The sequence below is a fragment of the Budorcas taxicolor genome, chromosome 14 (genome assembly GCF_023091745.1).
Source record: "Budorcas taxicolor isolate Tak-1 chromosome 14, Takin1.1, whole genome shotgun sequence".
NCBI classification, from domain to species: Eukaryota; Metazoa; Chordata; class Mammalia; order Artiodactyla; family Bovidae; genus Budorcas; species Budorcas taxicolor.
The window spans coordinates 15,992,110-16,011,838 of record NC_068923.1 but is presented as its reverse complement, the minus strand read 5'-3'; the positions used below and the strand labels follow the sequence as shown (position 1 = coordinate 16,011,838).

General features: G+C 65.1%; 2 protein-coding genes across 2 annotated transcripts in view; one reads left to right on the top strand and one right to left on the bottom strand.

The window, feature by feature from the left end:
* The first annotated feature begins 321 nt into the window (after positions 1-321).
* On the top strand, positions 322-10,710 carry PTP4A3 (protein tyrosine phosphatase 4A3). The gene is made up of 6 exons (XM_052651486.1): positions 322-460; positions 2,935-3,872; positions 6,372-6,464; positions 7,606-7,736; positions 8,274-8,348; positions 10,053-10,710. The coding sequence occupies exons 2-6, from the start codon at positions 3,768-3,770 to the stop codon at positions 10,168-10,170; spliced, it is 522 nt and encodes a 173-aa protein (XP_052507446.1). The 5' UTR covers positions 322-460; positions 2,935-3,767; the 3' UTR covers positions 10,171-10,710.
* Positions 10,711-13,117: 2,407 nt separating this feature from the next.
* The window catches only part of LOC128059643 (maestro heat-like repeat family member 5), a 53,172-nt gene continuing 46,560 nt past the window's right edge, over positions 13,118-19,729 (bottom strand). Inside the window, exons 24-32 of the mRNA XM_052652046.1 lie at positions 18,163-18,303; positions 17,588-17,702; positions 16,746-16,889; positions 15,636-15,812; positions 14,692-14,847; positions 14,034-14,156; positions 13,844-13,946; positions 13,450-13,524; positions 13,118-13,215 (exon numbers count right to left, since the gene is read on the bottom strand). Coding sequence (XP_052508006.1) covers positions 13,118-13,215; positions 13,450-13,524; positions 13,844-13,946; positions 14,034-14,156; positions 14,692-14,847; positions 15,636-15,812; positions 16,746-16,889; positions 17,588-17,702; positions 18,163-18,303 — 1,132 coding nt within the window. The remainder of the gene's footprint in view (positions 13,216-13,449; positions 13,525-13,843; positions 13,947-14,033; positions 14,157-14,691; positions 14,848-15,635; positions 15,813-16,745; positions 16,890-17,587; positions 17,703-18,162; positions 18,304-19,729) is intronic.

The following is a 19,729-nucleotide window of genomic DNA, read 5'->3' as shown; positions in this document are numbered from 1 at the left end:
GCCCTCCGGACCTGCACCGAGTTCCCTGCCGGGCCCCGGCTCAAGCTGAGCTCCTCTGGACCTGGGGCAGCGCCCGCTCCCTGCTGGGGGAGCCGCTGGAGGGTTCAGGGCACGGTGGGAGGAAGGCGGGGTGCGCGGGCAGCGCCCCCGCCCTTGCGTTTCCCCTTCCTCCGCCGGCGCTTCCTCTCCCGGCCCAGCCCTCTTTGTTTGCCCCGGCGTGCGGGCTGGCCTGTGGTTATATTTAGGCGGCAGGTGTGGGAGTCACTACCAGCAGGGTCGCCCGCTGGTCACGGCCACGCCGCCCACGTGATGCCCGGGCGCTATAAATAGCCCCCCCGCAGCCCGGCCACCCGGCGTCCGCGGGGAGGCCGGCGCGCCCGGTGCACTGAGTCTCGGCCACCGCGCCCGGCCCTGCCCGGTCCCGCGCGAATGGAGGCAGCGGCAGGACTCTGGCCCGCCGGTGAGCCGAGGCCGCGAGGGCGGGGGGCGTCCCGGGAGGACCCCAGCCCCGCTCCGGGAGGGAGGGAGCCGTGCCCTTGGAACGAGCCCCTCCCGCACCCTACGGTGCGCGCTGCGGGACAGGGGGTCTCCGCCCACCGCCCCACCCGCGCCCTCCCGGCAGGTCTTGGGCACGGTGCTCCCACGCAACCCCTCCTTAGCTCTCTTGGGACCCCCATGAACCCTGGCCCTGCAGCCTTCCCCCATGTCAGAGAGGATCCCGGGTCCACGGAGGCTGGCACTCTGGAAGCCCTCTGGAGTCAAACTCCAGCTCCTCAGTCAGCTGTGTCATCGGGACTTGAGCCTGGGAACTCTCACGGGGAGCTCTTCCCGGGCCTGGCCTGCTCAGGGCCCTGGAAGGTCCCCCAGCCCGCCCTGGCCTGTTTACTCGACTGCGGACAGGGGCCAGGCGGGGCCCTCTCCTAATGGTTCTGGAAAGGAGGACTGTCAGGGACATAGCAGAGAGCTTAGAGCCTCGAGCGGGGCTGTGGGGCAGCTGGGGCCCCAGGATGGCGGTGTGGGGTCAGTGGCAGGAAGGCAGAGGGAGGGGCCTTGGGCTTCCAGGAGGGCTCGTGTTTCCCAGGGTGGAGGTGAGGGTGGGCGTGAGGGGTACTGGCTGGTGGACTTGGCTCAGCCCTGCCTGGGGACTTGCTTGGTGACCTCAAGGTGGGGGTGGTGTGGTTAGGAAGGGGGGCTCTGCCCCAGGGGGAGGCCGCAGGCCTGGTTGAGCCCGGTGGGACAGCCTGGGGGCAGCAAGAAGGGTTTCACTGTTTCCCTCTCACCTGGGGGTGGGGGCCCTAGACGTTGAGGAGACAAGTGGGGTGTCTGGCAAGACCCCAGCCCAGCTGGGCAGTGATCTTGGTCCTGCCTCAGCCCAGACCCTGACCCCATTCCATCTAGGGCCCTGATCCTTGCCCCCAGCCAGCCTGACCCCAGGCCCCTGCATGCAGGTGACAGGTTTCACATGGGCAGGACTGTGGCATGGCTCTCCAGGGTCACTGGCAGGAGAGTCAGGCCGTCTGCCCTTGCCCATGGGGTCTCCCCAGGTGTCCAGCAGGTGGGGAGGTGGCGGGTCGGGCCCTTAGGAGAGGCCTGTCGTCCTGTGGTTTCCCTGGGCCCCTTCCCTCCCTTCCCTCTGTAAACATGCATGCATGGGGACCTCCCACAGCCCCAGGAGGGCAGGTTTTCGCGTGCTGTTCAAGGCGCCTGGCGGCTGGCTCTTTCCTTGCCCGTACTCCGAGCGGAAGCCTGCTCTGGGGTGGTGTGCGGTCCCTTCTCCCTGCCTTTGACCCCCTCCCTGGGGACCCCCACGTAACCTTCCTGAACTGGGCAAGGGGCAGAGCGTGAGCCTGGAGCAGCCGTGGAGCCGCCCGCCGCCCCCACCCCGCCGTGTCCGGGTCCCAGCTGCAGGACTGGTCTGCACCTGGGCTGAGGCTCCAGGGGCCCAGCCGGCCTGGTGGGCAGCTGGGGAAGGGGGTGCTGGGCAGGGCAGAGGTAAGAGGTGTTGGGTGGGTGGATGAAGGACCTGCCCGGTAAGCAGGTGTGGATTCTGACGGCGGGGCCAGGCTGAGCCCAGTGGATGGAGGGGTCTGCTGACCACTGGGTTGTGCTGGAGGAGCCTTGGGGGCATCTTCTCTGGGCCCTCAGTTTGCAGATGGGGAAACTGAGGCTAGTGACGTGCTCAAGGTCTCCCAGCCTGTCCGTGGGGGTGGGAGTGGGGCTCATTGCTCCTGTTGGGGCCCCTGGCCCTGGCCTTTTGGGGCCTAGAGAGGGAGAGACAGGCTTGCAGGTGTTGACGGCCGTATCTGGGGCCCGGCAATGTCCCTCCTTGAGGCCCTGTCACGGTGGGACCCCAGTCCCGGCCACCCGTGTTGTCGCCACCTTGGCAAGCGCCTGGCGGGCGGCCCCGGCCTGTGGGCTCCTGTGGGCTGTGCCTGCTTCTTTGAGCTCCTGGGGGGCAGTGGCTTGTTTGCTTCCATCCTGTGGCCAGCCCTGTGGGTGAGTGGTGGACAGCGGCCCAGGGCAGAGGCTGACCAGAGTCTCCGGTTTCCAGGGGGGAGCCCTTGAGAGACGTGTAAGGTGGCTCGTGTCTATGAGGGGGGCTGCCATGCCGCCCCCACCCCCACTGTGCTCTGTCACCTTGGCCTCTGTGCTGGAGCCCCTTGCCCTGAGGACCTGGGCTGCTCCAGAGTGATCTGGGCTCAGAGACCCCACAGAGGCCGGAATTCCGCGGAGGACGGGGCTGACCGTCTGTTGCAGGGGCGGGGCGTTGTGGAGGGGCCCGGGCTTCGGGGGGTGGCTCTGTCACCACAGATGCCTTGAAATCGTGTGTTGGGGTTCAGCACACTTGTGGTTTTCCTGAGAGGGAAACCGAGGCCTGGTGAGGGAGGGGCACGAGCCGGGACCCCTTTTCATTGCTTTCTCTCCCCTCCCCAGACACTGCCTGCGGCTGACCAGCCTGGGATTTATGGAGAGGCCCTCAGGGGGCAGCCCTGAGTACTGCCGCGCCCAGCATCTGCATCGTGCCCGCTGCTGAGGCCCCCGTGCCTCCGGCCTCACCATTGCCCTCGCCCGCTCATGGCCCCTGCTGCCTGGCCCGGGGCTGGCTCTGTGGCCTGAGCCCCCCGCCCCGCTCCAGGACTCGCCGTACCCCAATGGGGTAACGTGACGGAGGCCCCGTGTCACTGCCGCCCGCTGTCCGCCTGCGGCCGCTGCCTGTCACCCCCACCCCACGGCAGCCCCATTGGTTCAGTTTCAAGTTCGTTCTGCCTTTAATCCTTGGGGTCTGGGGCCTTGCAGCAGAGTGGCCCTCCAGCCATCCACTGATGCCGAGGGGGGTGTTCCCGGTGACAGGCGCAGCGCTGGCCACGGCTTCGGCAGCCGGATTCACTTTGGGCTTTTTAAAGTTCTCTTTGCTGAGTTTTTTGGTGGTTGTTATTTCTGCTTTTGCCCACTAGTAATCCTCCAGCCCTGAGAGGCAGGAGCTTGGACTCGGCCTGTTTTACTTCTGGGGGCTCTTTTGTTCTGTGCTGTCAAGTGTTGGGTTTTCTTTTTTTAAATCATCCACCCGTGATCCGGGCAGCATCCTCCCCCTACCCAAGTATTTGCACAATATTTGTGCGGGGTCTGGGGGGCAGGGTTTTTTTTTTTTTTTTTTAAAGCATTTTCTCTCTCTCGGACAAGCACAGGGATCTCGTGCCCCTCGGGTTCTGGGGGGTGGTGGGCCCTTCTTGCGTTCACGTCCCCAGCCCCGTCTGCGGGCAGCAGCCATGGCGCGGATGAACCGGCCGGCCCCTGTGGAGGTCAGCTACAAGAACATGCGCTTCCTCATCACGCACAACCCCACCAACGCCACCCTCAGCAGCTTCATCGAGGTGAGCATCTGGCACGCCTCATGGCGAGGCTGGGGGCCTCCGAGTGAGAGGAGAGCTTGGGATGACAGGCCCCCTGGGAGAGGCACACGAGAGTGCGTGTGGGGCTGGGGTGTGAGGGCTGCGGGGGGTCAGCGGGGTGGGCAGTGGGACCCGTGCCACCTGAGCAGAGACAGGTGCAGAGGTAGGAGGTGAGACAGGCCTCGCATCCTCAGGACGTCCCTGTGGCTGGTGCAGCCCTTTGCTGGCCGTCTGGCCTCTGTACAGAGGCTGAGCAGGAGGAGAGGAGGGTGGTGGTCCCCCCAGGAGAGGACCGGCTGCTTAGACAGCCTGGAGAAAGCAGAGTGGGGACAGGGCATGAAGGCCAGCTTCACAGCCAGCCCAGGCTGCGGGAAGCCCATGGGCTCCAGGGGCTCCTGGGAGCTCTCGGCACAGGTATCTGTGTGAGGAAGGGCTGGGCAGCAGTCCAAGCCAGCCACGGGAGAGAGTGACCACTGTACCCCGAGAGCCAGCAGGCGAGCTGTCTGCTGCTCGTGGCCCCGGCAGACGTGACCAAATGTTTGCAGAGCCTGCCGTTCTCCACGGGGCTGCTGGAGGAGACTGGCCTCTGCAGTGCTCCTTGACTGTTTACAGAGCCTGTGACTGTGTGCTGCGCCTTTTGTGACCCCAGACCTCCAGCTGTTCCCTCTGCAGCGAGATATAAGCCCCTCTGAGTGCTCCTCGTGGTTGAACAGGGGCCTGGGCACAGGAGGACTTCAGCAACTGTGTAGACGCTAGACTATGGAGGGAGGCAGTCGGCACCCTGCCGTCGGGAGGCCTGGACTCTAGACATTGAGCTGGGGACCCTGTGGAGGAGGGCTGTCCCCCTGCATGGCCCATGGTTGGGGTCAGGGCTCAGAATGTGAGCAGAGTCAGGGCTCAGTGTGTGACCAGTGTCAGGAGTCAGAGTGTGAGCAGGGTCAGGGCTCAGTGTGGGACCAGGCTCAGGGCTCAGAGTGTGAGCAGGGTCAGGGCTCAGAGTGTGAGCAGGGTCAGGGCTCAGAGTGGGGCCAGGGTCAGGGCTCAGAGTGGGGCCAGGCTCAGGGCTCAGAGTGGGGCCAGGGTCAGGGCTCAGAGTGGGGCCAGGGTCAGGGCTCAGAGTGGGGCCAGGGTCAGGGCTCAGAGTGGGGCCAGGCTCAGGGCTCAGAGTGGGACCAGGCTCAGGGCTCAGAGTGGGACCAGGCTCAGGGCTCAGAGTGGGGCCAGGCTCAGGGCTCAGAGTGGGGCCAGGCTCAGGGCTCAGGGTGTGACCAGGGTCAGGGCTCAGTGTGTGACCAGGCTCAGGGCTCAGAGTGGGACCAGGCTCAGGGCTCAGAGTGGGACCAGGATCAGGGCTCAGAGTGGGGCCAGGCTCAGGGCTCAGAGTGGGACCAGGCTCAGGGCTCAGAGTGGGACCAGGCTCAGGGCTCAGGGAGTGGGACCAGGCTCAGGGCTCAGGGTGTGACCAGGGTCAGGGCTCAGAGTGGGACCAGGCTCAGGGCTCAAAGTGGGGCCAGGCTCAGGGCTCAGAGTGGGACCAGGCTCAGGGCTCAGAGTGGGACCAGGGTCAGGGCTCAGAGTGGGGCAGGTGTCAGCACTCAGTCTGTCATGAGGTCCGGGCCCAGCCTGGTCTGGGTGGCAGCACCCTCGGCTGCAGGCCCAGAGGAATCTGAGGTGCCCCTTTGGCTCAGAGCTCTGCCCCGCCCCTGCCCCGCCCCTGCCCCGCCCCGCCCCCTGCTCCCCGCATTCTCAGAATAGCTCTGTGCTCTCCTCTCTGTGTCTAGTGTCCCCGTCGCATGATGAGCAAGGTCCAGCGGCTGATTTCTCACTGCTCCTAAAATAGCTGCCGGGAGCAGGTGGGGGTGGGTGCACGTGGACCCCATGCAGCGAATCGCCCCCACCCCGGCGTATAAATATCCCTGCGCTGGCTGTGAACTGCCTTGACCTTTCCCCGGGTAGCTTGGGGCTTACTCCTGGGTGCCCTCTGGGCAGGTGCCCACCCTCCCCTCCCCGAGGTGCCCCTCCCCTCAGACCCTGAAGGCCCCCATGCGGGGTCTGGCCCCGGGGTGGATCTGTCCCTGCAGTCTGGGCTGGGAGGGCTGCTCAGAGCAGGACTACACAGGGGCTCATGTGTGGGCTGTAGTGTCCTCGCCCTGCCTGGGGACCCGGGAGCTTGGTCTGGAAGTTGCTGGAGTGCTCTGGGGTCCTGAGCATCCAAGAGGAGGGAGGTTGTGCTGGAAGTTGGGCTCCCAGCTGTGATGCCTCAGTGGTGACGCAGGTGGGTGGGTCACCCTGCCTGCCGTGGGGCAAGCTCAGGGACACTCGCCCCCAGAAGCATCAGGAAGAGCTGTCCCATCCCCACAGGTCCCTGAGCCCAAAAGTCCGTGAGCCGCTGGCGATTCACGCTGGGCCCCAGCCTTTCTGTCCCGTAGAGGGCCGTGGGGTCCCCTGCCCAGCCCTGTCTCCCTCCTCCCTCCCCGCCAGGACCTGAAGAAGTACGGGGCCACCACCGTGGTGCGCGTGTGTGAGGTGACCTATGACAAGGCCCCGCTGGAGAAGGACGGCATCACGGTTGTGGTGAGGGCCGCGTGTGGTGGGGTGGGGGGGCGTGGCCGGGTCTGGGCGGGGAGGCAGGCGTGTGTGGCCTTGCTGCGCACCCGGTTGCCCCCGCCTTGTCTGTGGGCAGGCTGTATCTCCAGAGCGTCGGCGCGGCCCCTGGGCTCCTCTCCGTCTCGCTCGTCTGGGGGCCTTGTTGCCAGGCAGCGGGTGCCTCTCTGGGGTGGGCTGGGTGCACCTGCCAGGTCTCTGGGGAGGCTCTCCGGAGGCTGCAGGGAGGGACCCTTGGGGCGGTTTCCTTGGTCCCTGGTAGTGGGGACCGACGTCCAGGCAGCAGGCCCCGTGGGAAGGGCCCGTGGTTCCTGCCCTGTGGGGAGGCCCCCGAGCCAGAGCCTTGGGGCGGACAGGCCTGCCCCTTCCCCGCTGAGTGACCCGGGGTCCTCCCGTCTAGAGTGGGGGTGCCTGAAGGGCACCAAGTGAATGCTGTAAAGTAACCCGGAGCACAGGGGTTTCCCACGCCTCCCCTGCGGCAGGAAGGGCTTAAGGTTAGACAAGCAGTTGCCAGGCAGACCCGTGGCCTCCAGGGGCCCTCCAGGGGCCCTCCAGGGGTGCTGAATCTGAAGTCTGGGAACAGGGTCAGATGCCCGGGTACCTGGCCTTGGTGGACACGTGGATGCACCCCTGCTGCCAAGCGGTGCTGATTCTGGGGTGGCCTCTCTGTCCCCCATGAATGTGCTCCGTGGGAAGAGCGCTGCCTCCAGCCTTGGGCCCGGCCTGCTCTGTGCCGCTGTGCTGGGGGCTGGGGAAACAGGCAGGCCTATGTCAGCCACGTTCATGGACCAGGCCCCTTGGGTCTGTGGGCCCAGAACGGCTCAGGCTGGGTGAGTCCAGAACCACAGCGTGGACTGATGAGAGGGGGAGTAGGGCTCCCGCAGCTGCCCACCCCAGAAGAGCAGGGTGTTCTGGGAAGGCTTCCTGGAGGAGACGATGGGGAGGAGCCTTGCAGGGGGGCGCTCTCTGGGGCCTCTGCCCCGACTGTCACCCTCGGGGGGCTCCCGATATCCTCCTTGCTTGTCAGACTGCCCCTGGGCAGGCTGGCCTGGGCCCCGGCTCTCACCCCACCTTCAAGTTGGGGGTCCTCACGCGCTGCTGCCTTCTGCAGGACTGGCCGTTTGATGATGGGGCGCCCCCGCCCGGCAAAGTGGTGGAGGACTGGCTGAGCCTGCTGAAGAGCAAGTTCTGTGATGACCCTGGCAGCTGCGTGGCTGTGCACTGTGTGGCCGGCCTGGGGCGGTGAGCCAGTGGGGCAGGGCAGCTGGCTTGAACTTGGGGACCTCTTGGCCTGGCTTGCCGTCGGGTGTGGGTGCTGAGCCCACATCACGAGACTTCCTTCCGGGGGTTGGGGGGCGGAAGTCCTTCCTAAAGTCTGACCCTGCTCCCCACTGCTGTGGCTGGGACTTCGTGCGGGAAGGAGCTGACAGCCCTGCCCCTCCCCAGACACAAAGACCCCACACCCGCCAGCTAGTCATGGGAAACGTGAACGCGATTTGTAACCGAGAGTCAAGCTCTCATCCATGGGCAGACCTGAGCCCAGCACTTTGCTCTCTCTCCTTCAGCCCTCCCACCTACACGTTTATACACGAGGAGCCTGAGGCACAGAGGTGGCCCTGCCCACCTGGGGCCACACAGCAGGTGCAGGCAGAGCCTGTGCCCTCCATGGGGCGGGAGCGCCACTGGGGAAGCCTGGGCCGCCCCAGGCCCTGAGGGGGAAGGCGTTGGGGAGGGCGTGGGTGCCTGGGCCTGGGTGACCTGGCCCTGCCGTCTGCCCAGGGCTCCAGTCCTCGTGGCGCTGGCCCTCATTGAGAGCGGGATGAAGTATGAGGACGCCATCCAGTTCATCCGACAGTGAGTGGCTGGTGGGGAAGGGTGCTGGTGGGTGCTCGGGGTCTGGGTGCAGGGGGTTCTTATCCTTCCCTGCCTACCCTGCAGGGGCCCAGGGCCCTGACAGGAGGCACTGCTGACCCCTGTCCCAGTGCCATCCTCTGAGGCCTTCCCCAGTTCAGTGCAGCCTCCTGCTGTGGTACCAGCGCACCTCTCAGGCTGCCTAGTCCCGACTGAGGACGGGTCTCTGTGTGTGGTCTGCTCCCGGACTGGGAGCAGAGGGTGAGGAGAGGCTACACAGAGTGCCTGGCTTGTCCCCTCTCTGGGGCCCATGGCTCCTTGAGCCTGGGGTACATCAGTCTGCACAGGCCCTGCAGTGCTGAGTAACAGGCTGCCCCAAACCCATCTCTGACACAGGGAGCTGGGGCAGACACCTCTTTAAGCCTCCAGCACTCCTGACGTGGGGTGTCACTCCCCTTAGCTCTTGGGAGAGGAGGAACCCGCAGAAGCCATCCAACCCAGCCCAGCAGTGAAAGGACCCCCCCCAGTGCCACCTGCCCCACCTGCCCCAACCCCCCCGCTGGGACAGCTGACACCCCAGGATCTTTCAGGACTGCCCTCTGAAGCCCTGGCCCCTGGGCCCTCTGTGCCCCATTCTCGGCCCCCATGGTGGTCTCCCAGCCTCCTCTCCTTGCGGGGAGGAGGCTGCTGTCTGCCGCGGCCCCTGGGAAAGGAGCCCCGGTGGAGCAGGGCCCCGGGGTGGCAGCAGGGGCAGTGGGGTGGGCACAGAGGGCTGGAGCCAGCCCCCAGCCCGCCCACTGTGAGTGTGTGTGTGTGTGAGACACGCGCACAGTCCGTGCCTGGGTGTCTTCTTGTGCTGCCCCCCCGACGACAGTTCCCAGGGCACAGCCGTCTCTTTCTCCCAGAGGCCGGCTTGTTTACCAGGCAGGTGGCCAGCCCTGCGTGTGCCCGCAGGAGCTCTGGCCTCCTCGGGACCCTGGCACGTGTGCACACACACCAGACACACGGTTTCTCTCCGTGAGCCTGTGTGCAGCTCTGTGCCTTGGCACAGATCTCAGGCGGCCCCAGGGTAAGGGCCGGGCCTTCACCGTCAGCTCTGCCCCATGCACCTCGCTGAGCCCGCGGTTCCCTAGTTCCAGTCCAAGGCCTGTGACTGGGGGCTGGGCCCAACCTGGTGACTCAGAGCAGCGCAGGCTTGCTCCTCCCTGGCCCATGCATCATTGACCAGAGCCAGTCCACGGCCATGTCCGAGGTCACGGGCGGTGGGGACAGGTGACCTCTGGAAGTGCCTGGTGGGCAGTGCTAGGTACCCCCACACCGAGGCACCTGAGGGCCACCTCCCGCCTCCTCTCCTCTCCCTCCCAGCCAGCCGGCATGCCAGGCTCCATCCCCGCGGGCTCTGCTTTCTGGGGGTGGTCCCCAGGTAAACACACGGGCCTTGGAGTGTGGGGACCTTGGGGTTGGGGAGGTGAGGCGGTCAGCCTGGAGGAGCGATAGCCAGGTGACCTGAAGGGCAGCAGCGGTGGCTGCAGTGACTGTGATTCTGGCGGAAGGAACAGCCCGGGCAAAGGCCCAGAGGTGGGAGGGCTCTGTGGGTCACGGGGACCCACTCCAGCCCCTCTCGCCTCTGGGGCCTGCAGCTCTGGGGCAGGGCGGGTGGCCGAGCCTGGGTCCTACCTGACCCCCACCCTGGTCCCATCTGCCCAGGAAGCGGCGCGGAGCCATCAACAGCAAACAGCTCACCTACCTGGAAAAATACCGGCCGAAGCAGAGACTGCGGTTCAAGGACCCCCAAGCGCACAAGACCAAGTGCTGTATCATGTAGCTCAGGACCTGGGCACCTGGCCGTGGGCTCAGCAGGGCTCCCGCCACGGCTGCCCTCTGCCCTTTGCTCCCAGCCCCCCGGGCACACCCGCCACCAGCCGTCCAGCCCGCCCCCCGCACCCCTCGTGGGTGATTTCTGTCTCTGCTCCCTCCCTCTCTGTCCACGCCAGGTGTGTGTGTGTGTGTGTGTGTGTGTGTGCATGCGTGCGCACCGCTGTCTGGTCCAGTCTTCCTTTTGTCTCTGCCTGCGTGTCTGTCTCTCTGTGCCCTCAGCCCTCACTGTCCCTCTGAGGCTTAATCCCCTCAATCTCCCCGCCCTGTGTCCCTGGCTGTCCTGTTAATGCCCTGCCCACACCGCCTCCGGGCAGCTCTCCTTCCTGGCCTGTTTGTTTGGGGGCTGGTGTATTTTTTAACCACTGGGCCCAGCCCCTCATCTGCGGCCCCTCACCCTGACCTGTTCTTGGCACCTTAAATTATTGGGTCTGGGGCAGTCAGGTGTTCTGGACACTCAAAGGCAATAAAACCAGACCCTGTGGCTGTATGTGCCTGGAGAACGGGGTGTGGGTGGCCTTGGGGGGCTGGCGGCACCCAGGGATGCTGCGGGCCGCGTTCCCTCTTGCCGGCTGTGCTTGGCCACCCCCTGGCGTCCACGCTGGGTCCCTGCACTCCCTGGCTCAAGGCGGAGCTGTCCCAGATTGAACAGAGCAGGGGCTGAGGCCTGAGTGGGCTCTGCCCAGTTGCCCTGTTGCTGTTTTGGGGGCCAGGTCACCGGCATTGCCCCCGTAAGGGACAGGATGGGTCACTTGGTAATTCTTCTGGGCCATGTGTCCGGTGGGGTGGCTTCCCTGTCCTGCCCCCCACTAAGTGTCCTCACTACAGTCTTAGAAGCCCAGAGAAGGGAGAGGGTGATGATGCCCACTGGGCTTGGGGTGGAGGGACATGCCGACTCCTCACCTCAGGGCGGGGAGGGGAAGCTGGAGGGGTGGAGGGTGACCCCGGGGTTCCTGGGGTGAAAGGTCAGAGTGTGTTGGGGGCTGGGCCTGCTGGAGGGCACGGATGTTGCCCTGCTCCGTGAGCAGCTCTCTGCTCTTGCAGAGCTGGGGGCTGGCCCCTCCCTGGGTCAGGTTGGCTGTGCCTTCCCCGGGTGGGATGGTGGTCCCCCCACCAGGACTCAGGGCCCTGTCTCCTGCCCCTGGCCTGCTGTGGCCAGCCTGGCAGTCACCTGTTGCTGCTGGTTAGTGGGGCACCTCTTGTGTGCCCGGGTCTAGAGCCTTCCACCCTGCTGGTAAGGCCTGTGCTCCCTCAACTTCAGGCTTCACTTGTCTCGGTTCCCCCCGGGGGTTTATCTAGTCACCATTGGCTGCAGAAGCCTCTGGGGCCCAGGCCTAGCCAGCTCCAGGCTTTTACTAAGACCAGACTTCCCAGGTGCAGGATGAACTGGGGTGAGGCAGGGGGATGTGCAGGAGGCCCCACTGCCCACTGCCCACTGGAGGGAATCAGGGAAGTCTCCCTTTTAGGGGAGATGGCAACCCCCACCCAGCTGGGCTCAGGGAACCCTCTTCCCAGCCAGGGGTTGTAGCAGAAGTGGGATGGGGGCACCCACAGGGGCCCGTGGACAAAATGGAGAGCTGTGAAAAGCCAAACCCACCCAGAGCCCCTCCTTAAGTGGCGCCCTTCAGAGACTCACAGATGGGTGGGCAGGGGCCCCAGCTCTGCCCAGGGTCTTTTACTCCTCTCCCCGGTCATACTGAACACCACCAGTGAGTCTGCAGTTGCTGTATTTTTTTCAACCCACCATCCAAGTTGTGAGGCCTCCTGGGTGCAACCCCAGGCCTGTCCCGAGGGGCTCACAGTCTATGGGGAATGGTGGGACAGCCTGACGAGGGGTGGGGGGCCTTGTTTGGCAGGCTCTTGAGGGCCGGGTCACGTGGAGGTCCCAAGGTGGGGGATGTGGAGAGAGCTGTCTGGGTAGAAGCTCTGCCTGGGCCAAGTGGGGAGGGCTTGGGAGGGCACATGGGGGGAAAGGCAGGGGGTAGGCTGGGCGGGGCTGGACCTCCTGCTGGAGAGCGGCCAGCTGGGGGAGGCCCTAGGGAGGACTCCAGCAAGGAGGCTCTTTCAGGCAAGGGAAGGGCCCACCCCGCCATTGCACAAGTGGAAAAACCAAGGCTGGGAGGGGAAAGACCCGCCGGAGCTCAGGTGGGTCTTCAGGGGCTCCCTTGGAGTCTGGGGACCTCTTCTGGACTCAACCTTCCAAGGGGTCTTGGAGGAAGGTTTTACTACCCATTTTACAGATGGGACAGCTGAGGCTCAGAGTGTTGAGACCCTCGCCTCAGTCATTCAGGGTGGGCCAAGCCCACCTGGAAAATCTGACTGAGCCAGGTCGGTTCTGCTGCCAACTCCAAGTGCCAGCCCTGACGGGGCTCAGGAGGCTAGAGACGGGGGTGGAGGGTGACTTCGAGTCCCCTGGGCAGAGGGAGACCAGCCAAGGGACCTCTTCCCCACCATCAGCCTCCCAGTGACCAGCTCTACGCCGGAGACAGACTGAAACCTGCGGGGGCGCCATGGTGAGCGACTCCACTCAGCCGTGAGCCCCAAGGGCCGTGGATGCCTTGGGAGTGCCCACTCAGCACCCAGGACATCGGCAGGCCGTGGTTTGGGCTCTGGTCACTGGGAAGCCACCTGGTGGCCACAAGTGGGAGTCCCTGCCCAGACTTCACAGTTTGTCTCTGGGGGACACACGGTCCAGGCCCATCTCCTGGCCTGCCAGTGTCTCCGGGGGGCCCATGGGATGGTGGGCAGGGAGCGCAGAGGTGTGACACTTCTTTGTTGAATCTAGATCTTTCTTTCAAATGGAAAAATGTCATGCAGCCAAGCTCTGTGCAGACAGGAAAGGGTTGCGCGGTGCAGTGGGCACGGGGGAGGGGGACGGGGGGGATGGCAGCTGGAGGTCACCGTGGTCTGGCTGCCACCTTCTGAAGGAAGGAGGCCTGCCTGCTGGCGAAGTCTCGGATGCTGGGTTCAGGGCTCTTTTTGAGATCCTCAAAAGCTCCAGGAAAGGAGGGATGAATCAGAGGTACCCGCCACGCCCCGTCTGCCCATAGCCCTGGTGGAGTAGCACCCTCCTTCCCACATGGGGTGGGGGCAGTTGGGCACCCAGACCCCGCCTCCTCGGCCTTCCAGGCCTGGGTGCTCCCCCTTCCCTACCCTGCCCACTGTGTTTGGGGGCCCATGCTCCCTGCTGACACGGATGGGGGTGGATGGAGTAAGGATGTTCCCTTACTGCAGAACAGCAGCTTTGTGTCCACGTCACTGACCATCTGGGACACAGCCCGGGGGTGGTAGCAGATGGTATAACCTGCGCGACAGACGAGGAGCATGGCGGCCAGTGGGAGGGGGCTCCTGAACCTCTCCCCGCTTCCCTCTCTCCCTCTCCCCCCTCCCTGGCATAGGGAAGGAGTTCTCCTGTGTGAGGGACGGCTGGAAAGACAGGGCCAGAGCACAGAAGGGCCTGGCCCAAAGAACTGAACACCCCGAGACGCCCTCACTCGCCCCTCTCCTCGCTTGCCAGCAGAACCCACGTTCCAGCCGCAGTGGAGGAACGGGCGAGGGTGAGGGTCGGGTGCTCAGGCAGGGCAGGCCTGGGCGTTCCTGAGCCCGGCCCCCGCCCCGCTCACCTATGAAGAGTGCTGCCCAGGTCTTGATGTGGTGGTGGCGGCTGTGCAGGTAGCTGAGGGCCTGCACCAAGTGGATGCCGAAGTCCTCCCGGCTGTGGCTCATCTGGGGAGCACGTCTCTGTCACTCGCTGGGGCCAGAGTGGGGACCTGGTGGCCAGCCTCCCATCCCCTCCCCGCTGCGGGCCCTCACCAGGCAGCTCCAGAGGAAGTGGCGGGCGCTGAGGCCTTTCTCCCAGGCCAGCGTACAGAAGAGGGTGTGCTGCGGCCGCCAGTGGAGCAGCACGGAGCAGCGGTAGAAGGCAAACTTGGCCTGCTGCGGGACGGCAGGGAGGGCTGGGCGTGGGCGGCGGTTCCGAGGAAGCTGCCTGGGCTTCCGGGCTGCTTCCTGCTGCCTTCAGGCTGCACTCTGAGCGCACCAGCCTCCCTGGCCAGCACCACGGCCCCCTGGACTGAAGGCAGTGTTCAGTCTCCACCCGCTTGGAAACTGGCTGCTTGTTTATCCCCCCAGTGGCCGGGAGCTGCAGGAAGGCTGAGCATGTCTTAGTGGCCTGGTGTGGGGCACCGGCTGGCACACGTAGGGCTCAGCCCATATTTCAAGTTCAATGAACCACCTGCGCCTGAGGACATGCCCGGCGCTGGAGACGCAGCAGTGAGCAGGACAGACGGTGTCCTGACCACAGACGCACAGCCACACGTGGGCACGTGTGAGTGCACGTGTGCACACGGGGAGGAGCAGGAACCCAGTGGGGGCTGGCCCCGCGGCCCAGGGGTTGTCCCTGGCTCTCAGCAGCCCCCTGCCCACCGTGGGGCCCCAGCCCCGCAGGTGAAGGCCTGGCGCGGGCACTGACCGTGACGACGGTGGGGCAGTGGTCCTTCAGGTGCAGGAGCAGGGGCACCATGGTCTGCTGCACCTGGGTTCGCAGGCCGCCCAGCTGCTGGCCTGCCACCGACGCCACCAGGTCCCCGAACAGTGCCATGGCCGCTGCCCGGACCTCGTCCCGCTCCTGCAAGGCAGAGTCTCGGAGCCCAGCCAGACCCACCTTGGGACCCTCCACTCCGGTGGGACGTGGGGCCCAGTACCCTCAGCAGGACCCCTTCATCAGGGCTCCAGGAACAGACCTCAGCCTCCCCCCTCAGACAGGGCTCTAGGGCAGGGATGAGCTTCCCCTTCAGACAGGGCTCTGGGCAGGACTTGTCCTCCCCCCTCAGACAGGGCTCTGGGCAGGGCTGCGCCTCTCCCTTCAGACAGGGCTCTGGGGGCTGGGCGCCTCCTCCCCCCTCAGACAGGGCTCTGGGCAGGACTCGGCCTCCTCGCTCAGACAGGGCTCTGGGGCAGGGATGTGCCTCCCCCCTCACACACCTCTCGGGGCAGGGCTGTGCTTCCCAGCTCTGCCGGCTCCTGGGGAGGGTCACAGGCCATCCTCAGGGACCTACACTCATCCCTCTCATGCCTACAGTGGCATCCTGATAACCCAGATGCTGACTCGGGAGGGCGGGCTTATCCCTCTGACTTGCCCTGAAGGAGAATCTATAATCCACAGGGGCTGATGAGTCAGGAGGGGGAAGACACGTGGGGCTGAGATGAAGGTGTGGCATTCAGCTGAAGGTGCAGGGCGAGTGCCAGCAGCAGCTCCTGGCCGGCCCACCTGTGCCACGCATGCCACGCACCCAGGGAGCTGCCCTGCCCCTCCACCTCCCTGCCCCAGTGGGACAGTGGCCTTCGAGGAAGGGAGTGGGGGGAGGCACTGGAGGGGCACGAGATGGGGTGCCCGCCCCTCCCGGGCGCACTCACGTCATCGAAGAAGGAGCGGGCGTTGATGGCAATGCTGAGGCCCTGGGCCTCCGTGCTGTGTGCACCCAGGCGGTGCAGCACGTCCGACACGGTGCCCATGATGCTCACCAGCACCTGCCCGCTGCTCTGGAAGAAGCCCTTGAGGAAGGGTGGCAGCTGTCCGCGGAGCAGGCTTCCCTGTCGGGGGGGAGGGGGGCGGTGGGCCACGAGTTCCGGGCTGGCTCCCTTTGAGGTCCCTTCCCAGACCCCCATCCACGCCTGGGTGCGCGTGCTGTACCCACCCCACTCCATCTCGCCCTGGCTCTGCCGTCCAGGGAGACGTGCTCCTAGCCCTGGTCTGTCCCCCGGGAATTGTGGACAGATGGGACAGGCTTCCCCTCTCTGAGACCCTGGGGTCCTCCTGGGGTCAGGGGAGCGCTAACCCGTGTCAGTCAGCTGCCAGGTCCTTCCTGTCTGTCCCGTTTCTGGCCAGAGGGTCCCCCACCAAGTCCTGGAGACCAACTTTCCCCTCCTCCGCCCTACCCTGCCTTTGCCCCCATTCCTGGCTTCCCCAGGGGACAGAGAGGTCTTGGGGGCCAGACAAGACAAATTTGGTTGGGTGGGCCGCTGAAGTCCCTGGCATCTCATGTTGCAGGGAAGTGGGGACCCCAGACCTTCTAAGTGGCAATGACCATTTCCCAGTTTTACATTACTTTAAAAAGGAAAAGCTAAGTTCCTTTTCCGCAAGTTCTTTCTGCTCCTCTCAGGTGCAGTGTGAACTGTTTGGATGAACTGTCAGGAAGTGACATGTCAGCAAATGAACAGTTTCTATTGTCAAAGACCTTATCAGGGACTCCTTGTGCAAGCTAGGCTGGTTTTGCAACTTTCAAACAAGTTTTCGGCAGCTTCATTGGGTTCCTAAACTCTGTTTGGTTCTACAGTATTAGATTTGTTTTCAGCCAGTGAGTCATTTAACAGCACAAACACTCTCTGAGCACCACCTGGGTGCTGGGACGCAGGTCTGACCATGGGCTGGACCAGCAGAGCAGATTTCTAACGGGAAGGACACAAAGGCCCTGTGCGCCCGGCCGCTCTATGGGTTGTCTATCGCCGCTCCCAGCACCCACTTACCTTCTCTGGGTGGAAAAGAATGTTTCCTAGGCCCTGTAGGCTCAGCACGCGTATCTCGGGGCTGGGGTCCCTGAGGCTTCGCACCAGCACGGACAGGGCGGCCTCTTTGGGGAGCACCTCCAGCAGGGTGGGGCTGTAGAGGAACTAGGGGCCCCCAGGCAGGCGGTCAGGCCTGGCAGCCTCTCGTAGGGGGCCTGCGTCTGTGGGAGCCGGGCTCTAGGACCAAGGCTGGGGCTCGGGGAGGGCGGTTGACCTGCCCCTCTCCGGGTATCTTGGTTAATGAGTGTTTAAACCCAACGCCAAGCTGCTTCAATCCTTCAGTGCATAGCTGGGGAAATGGGCCCAGAGCGGGAAAGAGCCTTGTCTGAGGTCACACAGCGAAGCTGGGAACAACATACTCAATACAGCCTGGCTCATGGGGCACCTGGAGACCCAGTCCCATGCAGGGAGAGCCAGATGTTACTACAGGGGTGGTGTGTGGAGTCGCACCAGGCTTTGTCCATTATGGAAATGACAAAGGCCCCCACCCTGTCTGGCCGTGGCCCAGCTCTCAGCCCCAGGGCCCGGTATACCCAGTGCCTGTCTGGTTCCAGCCATTGCCCTTTCAGCTTCACTGTTCCAGGGGCAGGACCCCAAGACATCAGGGCTGGGGGAGTAGAAAGACGGTCCCCCAGGATGCAGGTGGAGAGGGACCTAAACCAGGAGCCCCCAAACCGTGGGCCCTGAGGAGCTGGGAGTGGGAAGGCGGGGTGTGAGGAATCTGTTGGTCAAGGGAGGTCCTGGTGGATTCAACTGGAGACAGGGTGCAGGCTGTCCCTGAGGGGCCCCCCCCAGGCCCCTACCTCTGTGAAGATGATGATGGCCGCCTTCCTCTCCTGCTCCTCCCGGCTCTGCAGGTTGGGCAGCAGCTGGAAGGTCAGCGCCTTGACCTGCCTGCAGTGGTTCTGTACCATGGCCCTGGGCACAGGGTGAAGGGCGGGCCGGGCTCATGGGCACAGCCCATGTCCACCCTCCCGCCACCACCCAACCCAGGGGCCCGGCGGCCAGAAGTGTTGCTGAGCGGAGTGGGCATGCCTCTCTTTGACCTTCTCCTGCTCCTTCTGCACCCGCTGGCCACCCACTGGCTGCCAGGTGTGGGCCAAGCGTGGGATGGACAGGGGAGTGGACCTGGCCCTGGTCCCCTAGGAGCCTCCGGCCAAGGTGAGGGCTAGGCGTCGGGCAAGAGGTCTGCATTCTAGGCTTCTAGGGTGTGCCAGTGAGCCCGCGCCGTCTGTACCCGGCGCCCAGTGTGCACGTGCGTGAGTCCTTGGGGCTGTGCTCACGGCAGGCCCTGGGGCTCGCTGCAGTCTGTAGCCCAGCCTCCTGGGCAGGGATGACCCAGAATGGGCCCCTTCCCCTGGCCCCACCCTGCCCCTACCTGGCGAGGAGGCACACGCCCTGTGGGTAGGTGTGGATGGTGGCAAAGAGGTCCCAGGCGCCCTGCAGCTCCATGTGGGCAAAGTCCTGCCAGTGCCTGGTGGTGGACAGCAGGCTCTTCAGCGCCTCCAGCGACGTGCTGCTGGGGAGCAGAGGGGTCACTGGGCAGCCTCGGCCCCGGGGAGAGTGCCCCCCTGCCCTGGGTGGAAAGGTGCCTCCTGGCTTCCGTCTCTGCTCCGGGCCTGGCACCACCAAGCCTCCGTGGGGCAGCTCGCTCCTGCCCTCCTTCAGCAGAAATGTTGGGGTGTAGGATGGGCAGGGGCTGTCCTGGGAGGGGGGTGGTTCCAGGGGGAAGCTCCAGATAGGTTAGGTGTGAGGTCAGTGGGAGATGCCTGCAGCTAGCTTTTCAGGGCTGAGGCTGAGAGGACAGGGCTGGAGAAAGAAGTAGAGATACCAGGGGACCAGTGGTTCCCCAAGTTGCAGGGTGGAGGGGGTCTGACTGAGCCTTGACAGACTGTGAATGTGGGGCTGAGAATGCAGGGGGAGTGGATGGGGTGGGAGGGCAGCTCGGGGTATGGCATTACGGGAGCCCAGCGAGTGCCAGGACCCTGAAGATGCGGGAAACCGGGTTCTGCTGGTGGCGTGTTTGTGTGGGCTCAAGACAGTGTGCCAGACTGCAGCAGAGTGAGACCGTGTGCAGGTCAGGGCCTCTGCTGCCCGGGGGCCCTGTCTTGCGCACTCAGCCTGGCCAGGGCCCGCAGAAGCAGAGTCCAGCCAGGCTCCGGGCTCCACGCCTGCACGGTGCTGTCGAGCCACAGGCCCAGGGCTGCCCCAGGCCCCGCAGGGTCGAGGGCCCAGAAATAGCTCTGTGGTCTGTCTCCCTGCCCAGCCACCCCGTGCCTGGTGTATTCCCCTGGACCTGTGAGCGGCCCCCGGAGCGAGGCTGTCAGCTCTGACCAGGAGCCACTCCGATCAGATTTGCCAAACCCGACATGAAGGGATGAAATGCCACTCCGTGAGTCCCCGGTGGCGCCCACACAAATGTCAGCGGGCCTGTCCTCTCGCCCCAAGCCGTGCCACCAAGAAGAGGCTGCGTTTTCCATGTCACTGGTCTCAGCCGGAGTGACAATGGCTTTGGGAGAAGGGGCTCTGGGCGCAGTGGCATTTTGTCTGTTGTGTGAGGACTCTTGGAATCTTCTGGTCCCAGGGCACCATGGGGTCACTGTGTCCCCACAGCCGCACCAGGGCGTCCGGCTGGTGGGGCGTCCTTGGGGCTCCCTTGCTGATTCTCAGGGTGAATGACCTCCCTTGTGGGGCCCTAAAGACCACGACCCCCAGCCCAGGACCCCTGGCCTTGCACCAGGACCTGTGTCACCTGAAACCCACGCAGCCCCGTGACCAGCAGACGGCAGAGCCCCTGGGGTCCAAGGCCAGCCGTGCAGGACCTCCCTCCCTGCCTCCTGCAGCCCCGGGGGTCGGGGGGCAGAGGGCCCTGAAGATGAGGCGGGGGCTGGAGGGCAGGGTGCGGAGGTGGGGAGCCCGCGGGGTCCACCCGGAGCTGGGGCTTC

Bases quoted from the DNA above. Each gene is read 5' to 3' on its own strand.
- PTP4A3 (XM_052651486.1), top strand. From the start codon at position 3,768: ATGGCGCGGATGAACCGGCCGGCCCCTGTGGAGGTCAGCTACAAGAAC. The intron at 6,465-7,605 runs GTGAGGGCCGCG...TGCCTTCTGCAG, and splicing joins AGGACGGCATCACGGTTGTG to GACTGGCCGTTTGATGATGG. The intron at 7,737-8,273 runs GTGAGCCAGTGG...CCGTCTGCCCAG, and splicing joins TGTGTGGCCGGCCTGGGGCG to GGCTCCAGTCCTCGTGGCGC.